The sequence below is a fragment of the Lipotes vexillifer genome, unplaced genomic scaffold, assembly GCF_000442215.2.
Source record: "Lipotes vexillifer unplaced genomic scaffold, Lipotes_vexillifer_v1.1 scaffold1911, whole genome shotgun sequence".
In the NCBI taxonomy this organism is placed as follows: Eukaryota; Metazoa; Chordata; class Mammalia; order Artiodactyla; family Lipotidae; genus Lipotes; species Lipotes vexillifer.
The window spans coordinates 82,863-89,920 of record NW_006792095.1 but is presented as its reverse complement, the minus strand read 5'-3'; the positions used below and the strand labels follow the sequence as shown (position 1 = coordinate 89,920).

The following is a 7,058-nucleotide window of genomic DNA, read 5'->3' as shown; positions in this document are numbered from 1 at the left end:
GGAGACCGGTATTTCCACTCTTTCACAGTTTAGCGGCAATTCAGGCCAACGTTTCCTCTAGCCAAAATATCACATTATGTGCATATTCCTTAGAATCTTCATAAGGGTTCCCCGCCCAGGGTGCAGGCCCTGATAGTGGGGACAGTTCCCCATCCAAGTCTCAAGGAGTAGGCCGTGATGGGGAGAATGGTGCCCTTCCCTCCCTGTGGTTCTTTTCTGCATTGGACCTGGTGGGTAGTGAGGGGCAGGAGCGAGGGAGGTACCATTGGAACTCCGGCGGGGGGTATGCTGCCAGCTTCACGGGCAGTTTCACCAGCTCGTCTCCTGCCGTGGCCTCCAGGATGGGACCCTTGAGCCACTCGACGCTGATGAAGGGCTTTTCTGCCAGACGGGAGGCATCAGGGTAAGGCTGGGGCCAGCATCGCTGACCCACCACCACCCAGGGATTCACAGCCACCCCCAGTGGCCAGATGCCCTGCTTTCTGGGGTGTGGGAACTGGGCAGTCCGTCCACTCACGGCCCTCCCTTCCCTCTGGCTGGATGCCACACTGCTCAGGTGCACCATGACCTATGACCCTGGGCCCACACTGCACAAGAACTCTTGTTCCCCAGGCTTGACAACTGACCTAGCCCAGGCCATGCTGGGCACAATGACCTGACAGGCCGTACCATGCACAATGACCTCAGTGCTCTCCTGGAATTGCTGGATGCCATTGTTGGCCAGACACACATATGGGCCCAAGTCGTGCTGGCTGACGTTGTGGATGGTGAGGATGCTGGAGAGCTCTGTGTGAGTCTGCTGGGATCGCCGCTCCGGCACCCACTTACCCCGCTCTGCCTGCCCAGGACCAGGGGAAGCATAGGGTCAGAGCAGGCTGGCTCTGACAGAACTAACCCCCATAGGCACACACCCCAGCCCAGCCAGCAATAGCTCCAGAAGCCTTGGACCCAGACCCAGAGTTTTCCTCAGGATAGGAAATCTTCTGTATCAGACACAGGGGCTCCTGGGGCAGGACTGAGTCTGCACCTCTTCTACACCGAGGTGTGTGTGTGCCGGACCAGGGTGAGTGTGGGTAGTGATGGGGCTTCCTGGCGATGATTCAGTCACAGCCCCTGGCAGGGCTGCTGACCTCACCTGCTTTCCTGGATAGTCCCAGTCGAAGGTGACACCCGAATTGAACTCAGCCCACACCGTGCAGTTCAGGACCAGCTTTTCCCCAACCAGCAGCTCCAGTGATTTCTTGGGGAACAGCTGGATGTCATAGAGCTCATTTCCTGGTGACACACACACAGTGACCCCCATGCCCCTCGTAGGACAACATGCACAGAGTACAGGGCACCCACTGAGACCAGCCAAGCCATGGCACCTATAGCCTCATTGCTGTGAAATGGGGGGTCCCTGTCCTCTTCCTGCAGTTCTCCTCCCAGGACATGGGGAGTGGCTGCTGGGGGAGGGCCCTACAGCCCTAGGCAGCCCCTACCTGTGATATGCACGAGGAAGGGGTTGGATAGGAAGGCCTGGCCGCCCCAAGTGGTCTCACATTGCAGGTACAGGGCATCGCGCAGCAGGGGAGTGGGCACACGCATGCCCCGGCGGTCGTCCCACACCACCTCCTGCCCATCAGGCCACAGTGCTGAGCTTTGCTGTAGAGACATGGTGGCTGTCAGCGCCCAGCTGCCCCCTTCCTCTTGGCCAGAGAAGCAGCAGTTTCCCCAGGGACAGGACTGGTGGGCCAGATCCAGGGTGGGTGTTGGCGTGGGGTTGTACCGAGCGCAGCGTGACGTTGAGGCCGGGGATGGACACCAGGCAGGGCACCCACATGGAGTCCTTCCTGTTGACCAGGAGTGTGTCCGGTTTGTTGATGAATGGCTGCTCCAAGTCTGAGGAGAGGGGGCATGTTGTGGGAGGGGAAGGCGGGGCTCAGGGGGTCTCTGCCCAGGTCTGAGGCTACCCCCATGGGGTTCAAAGGCTGGGGGTGGGGGTGCAGGTGCCAGCCACCCCTCCAGGACCCAGGACCCTGCCTGTGGCTCCTGAGTGGCCGCATGGGTGAGTGCTGGGCCCCTCTCACCTCTCACAAATACGTAGGTGCTGGCCGCAGTGGTGCCCTCAATGCGAGCCTTGATATACTTGTAGTAGCAGCGGTAGCTGCCCGTGTCATTGGCGTGGGCCTGCTGCAGCAGCAGAACCTTGCAGTAGGGCCGGGCACCTGTGCCCTCACAGTCTCGCACGATCCCCATGTCCTCGCCGTCCTTCTCCCCGGCGGCTGGTGCATCCTGAGCCCCTGGCCAGGCCCACTCCAGGGGGTGCTGCCCCCTGGCAGAGGATGCAGGACATCAAGGGGGGCCCAGGCTGCAGCCCTGGGGGACAGTCCCTGTGGAACCTCCTCAGGAGCCAAGCCTGGCCCATAGCTTATCTCACCCAGAGGTCAGGGCAGACCAGCGTTTGGGCACACACAATGAACCTGGGGCAGGGCGTTCCCTGAGCCCCTTGGGGCCTCTGCCTGGCTCCTGGGCCTGCATGTGGCAGGCTGTCCTGCAGAGAAGCCTGAGCCTCAGATTATAGCTGGGGCTGCAGGGAAGATAACAGGTCTGGGGTCTGTGTGGGTGGGCCTGGGGCCAATGAAGGGTGGCTGAGGGTGGGTGCAGGCAACCTGGGGTCCACGCAGGATGACCTGGGCATGGGCATGGGGTGGCCTGGGGTCAGTGTCGGGTGACCCAAGGGTGGATGCAGGGTGACTGATCTGTGGTCTATAGGAAATTATGAGGGGTGGGTATGGGTGAAATGGGGGTGGGTGCAGGGTGCCTGTGTCTGCAGAGCAGGGGATGGTCTATGCCTCCAGGCACCTACAACTCAAGCCACTTGGAAGCAACCCTAAGCCTCGAGGCCTCTGCTCTGGGGAGAGGCTGCCTTCTGGGTGCTCCGCCACCATCTGCTTGGCCTTCTGTAGTCTCCTTGGCCTGCCAGGTAGGAGGGACCCAGTCCCCTGCCCTCCTGGCTGAGGGCTGAATACCTGCAGGAGATGGACAGGCTGTCACTGGAGTCGATGACGTGTGTCTCCTCTGTGATGTTCAGGGTTGGGGGGGTCATGGAGTAGCCACTCGCCAGGCCTGGGGTGCGAGATAGGGTTAGCATGGGACTGGGTCATGAGTTCACATGATGACATCCATCCAGTGCTGATAAGCCCCTCCCCGGGCAGGGGCTGCCTAGGCTCTCAGCCCTGAGCAGTACCTATAAGGCCCCAAGACAACTGGTAACCTCCACCTGAGGTTGCCCCCTGGCCGCAGACTGGGCCCAGCCTCAAGTGAGTCCTGATTGAGCCCTGGACTGAACCTCTAGCCCCGCATAAGCAGAGCTGCCAACATGAAGTCAACAGGGGAGACCACAGGCCTCATCCTACATTGGGCGAGGCCTGGAGCACATCTCCTCGGCATTGCGACCCCCACATTTCTGCCTGAAGGCTCCTCCCCCCAGATGCACAGCTACTGTTTGTGAGGGAGACCTGCACAGTGCAGACCGCCAAACATGCCCAGAACTTAGGCCTCGGTTTCTCCCTGGAATTCTGCCTGTGACCTCGCCCTCTCCCATGTCCCATGGAGTCCAGCTCACATGTCCTTGGTTCCATCAGTTTCTCTTCACCCCCAAGGCGCCCTCTGGCTGCCCCAGCTCTCCTCTCCCTGCTATCCCTGTCTCAGCCCCCCATTCCTCCAAAAGGGCTAATCCCCAAACAGATAACTGCCTCTCCTGGTTAAACACCCTCCTGTGGCCCTACAGGACCTTGGCCCTGCTGCCCACGCAGCTCCTACTCCCCATTGGAGTCCAGCTCACATGTCCTTGGTTCCATCAGTTTCTCTTCACCCCCAAGGCGCCCTCTGGCTGCCCCAGCTCTCCTCTCCCTGCTATCCCTGTCTCAGCCCCCCATTCCTCCAAAAGGGCTAATCCCCAAACAGATAACTGCCTCTCCTGGTTAAACACCCTCCTGTGGCCCTACAGGACCTTGGCCCTGCTGCCCACGCAGCTCCTTACTCCCCATCCTCCTCCCAGCAGGATAGTGTGTGTAGTGTGTGCATGTGCGTGAGTGTGTGTTGTCTCTGTGTGTGCATAGATCTGTGTTTATAGGACTGATATGTGAGTGTTGTGTGTGACTTTGTGTGTGTGTCATTGACATGTCTGCGTGTGCACGCATGTGAATTTGTGTGTGTGTGTGTGTGTGTGTGTGTGTGTGTGTGTGATCCTGGGGGAGGGTGGGAGCAGGCCCCAGGGGCGGTCTGGACCTGGAACTCTAGCAGATGCATCCTGCCAGGACCATCCTGAGACAACAGGAAGAGAGGACTGTGTGGCCGGAGGCCCAGGGCTGCGTCCTGTCCCTCCCCCAAGTCCCTGTCCTCCTGGGGGGCACAGCCCACTATCCTGCCCCAGCCCCCAGTCCTACAGGTTCAGCTCCTCTGCCCTTCCCAGCCCAGCTCCCTGAGGCTTGGGGTCTTGCCCTGGCAGCTAACTGTGGGAGGCAGAGGCTGGGGGAATCCCCACCATACTTGGTTCTACACCACCCTGACCCCAAGCTGCCCTAGGAAGAGGCACCAGGACAGCACACTCTGCACCCCAAGGTCTCATTTCAGCATCACCTGGACAAGTTGGCTGCCAGGGCCTGGCTGGCCTCTCCCTCTGTGCCTCCTGCTGGCCAAACTTTTCTAGGTACCACACCACCGTAGGTCAGAGGCAGAAGGCCCTCATCCAGCATCTAATCCCACTAGTACCTAGTACAGCCAGGGAAACTGAGACCCTCCAGCTGGACTACACCACAGCCCTAAGAAGGCAGCCCTTCATCTAGCCAGATGCTATGAACACTGAAGTCTCTCCTTAACTCGAATCCAGTGCACCCACTCCTGGCACTCAGGACAGTGGCCCCACCCTGGGGCCCCGAGATGGGAAAGTAGCCCTGGGCTCTGCCACCAGGTCCACTCCTCCCCACGGTGGTACCAGCCCCCCATCACACCTCCCCACCATGTACCCCCAGGGCTGCTGGGGTGGAGGAGCCCCACAGTGGGGAGGCTCTGCTCTGGTGGTGAGGGGCCAGGAAGGAATCCGAGGCAGACACCACTAAGATGGGCTTTGAAAGAGAAGTAAGATTTTCCAGGCAGTGGAAAGTGAATAAAGCCATGCCAGGCAAACTGGCCTCTGAGCTACATAAGTGGGGGGAGAGGGGAATGATGGACTTGGGTTTGGACCTGTGAGGGGATGAAAGAACTGGCTGTCCCTGTGGACCAGTCAGGAGTCAGGCCTGAGGCTGGCATGTGGGCACCAGAGGACAGGTGCAGCGGCCAGGACCCACCTGCCCTGGGTTATGTATGCCTGCATGGTGAGGCCTGCAGCGTTGCCCTGGGGTCCCTGGGGAGGCCAAGCAAGGGTCCCCTTCTCTGGGGTGCTCCTCCAGGGCACCTGGCACCCTGGCAACAGAGCTATGGCATTTGTCAGCCCAGCTTCCTTGTGCAACTCCTCTTTGCTTCCAAGATAAAGTGGGGGACCCCAGCCCTCTCCCTTCTGCCTATTCCCCTTCTCTCCAGCTTGAACTCCTGACACATCTGAGAGGAACAGACCTCTCACCATTGTCTCAAAGTGCCAGGCTTTTCATATTTTGAAGTCTCTGTCTGCTAATTTTTTTTGCCCTGGACATTTGTACTTCCTTCCCTCCTGTGGAGCTCCCTCTTTAGGGTCTAGTTCATGAGTCCCTTCTCTATGGGGCAGTCACTGTTACTCAGGCAGTGTTGGCCTCCTAGGCACATGGTGTTAGAACACTTATTGGACCGAACTGTGGTTTTCTGGTCACATCCGAACAGAGGCTGTATGTTATTCATCTTTCTAACCTTAATACAAAAGAGGTGCACACCAAAGATTGAGGGTATGGATAGAAGAATGGTAGGATGGAAGATAGATGATCAGATGAATAAATGGATGGGTATGTGGGAGGGTGGGTGGGGTGAGTGGATGGATGGGGGATGGAGCCTATAGGAGCTTCCTCCCTAGAGGCCACCATACCACCAAAGAAAGCATCTCCATCAGTGTGCTAAACGGGAAGATCCATAGTGTTTGCCAACCATTTCACCCATCTGAGAGAGCCTTTCCTTTGTTGCCATGTGCCCTGAATTTCCCCAGTGCTTCTCTTTCTTCAGTCACTTCCACTGGACCCTGTGTGATCAGTAGTCTTCACTGCAGACATCACTGTCCTCCTCCATCCTTCCTGCCTTAACTGAAACCTGGCTTTCTGAGGACACCACTGCCCCTGGGGTGATTATTGCTCCCATTGCACACATCAGAGAACTCCTTGCGGTCACTTCCCCTTTTCCAGCAGCACCAGCCACTCCCCACTAAAGCTGTCATCAGCTGCTGTCCTGGCCATTTCCCCTCATTCTCTGCTCCGGGCTCTTCAGGCCCCTCCACCCCAACTCAGGCCATTCCTCATAACTTCGACATCCACACGGGTGAGTCACCAGCACCCTGGCCTTTGCAGTCCTCATCTCCATTGTCCTCCCTCCTCCCCTCAGCCCCTCACTTCCTGGGCATACCCTGGACTTGGTCCCCACCAGAAGCTGTGCCATCACTGAGTGCCTATCTTCTTACACTTCTCTCCTTGCCTGCTCTGCCTCCTGCCAGGTGCCACTGTCTCACCACTGCTAAGTTCTTCAACCTCATCAAAACTCTGAGGCCAAGGACCCCTCTGCATTGCTACCTCCTCCTGGCCTCACCTCTCTTTTGGCACTGAATGTCCCATGGCCCATCATTCTGAATGCTCCCTTGCCCCTGCTCTCCACTGCAACCCTGCAGCACCCATGTCCCTCGGTGGCTCGGCTTGCAGCACAAAGCCAGAGCCCCATGCTGCTGCCTCCCCTTTCTTTTCCTTTTGGCAGACCCTAAATGACCCCCAGGCTGCAGTTCAGTGTGTTCCCTTCTCTCTCACTCTCAGCACTAATGAAGTAGAGCCATCAGATAGAGACACCTCATCTTCCCACATCTAAAACCCACACCCTTGCCCTAGGCCCTGGAAACTCTCTGACATTCCTGC

General features: G+C 58.5%; 1 protein-coding gene across 1 annotated transcript in view; it reads right to left on the bottom strand.

Moving 5' to 3' along the window:
• Nucleotides 1–7,058, bottom strand: part of FLT4 (fms related receptor tyrosine kinase 4) — a 41,841-nt gene that overhangs the window by 21,554 nt on the left and 13,229 nt on the right. Inside the window, exons 3-9 of the mRNA XM_007465307.1 lie at nucleotides 3,012–3,108; nucleotides 2,070–2,314; nucleotides 1,769–1,881; nucleotides 1,482–1,644; nucleotides 1,136–1,275; nucleotides 670–838; nucleotides 264–381 (exon numbers count right to left, since the gene is read on the bottom strand). Of these exons, the coding sequence (XP_007465369.1) occupies nucleotides 264–381; nucleotides 670–838; nucleotides 1,136–1,275; nucleotides 1,482–1,644; nucleotides 1,769–1,881; nucleotides 2,070–2,314; nucleotides 3,012–3,108 (1,045 nt within the window). The remainder of the gene's footprint in view (nucleotides 1–263; nucleotides 382–669; nucleotides 839–1,135; nucleotides 1,276–1,481; nucleotides 1,645–1,768; nucleotides 1,882–2,069; nucleotides 2,315–3,011; nucleotides 3,109–7,058) is intronic.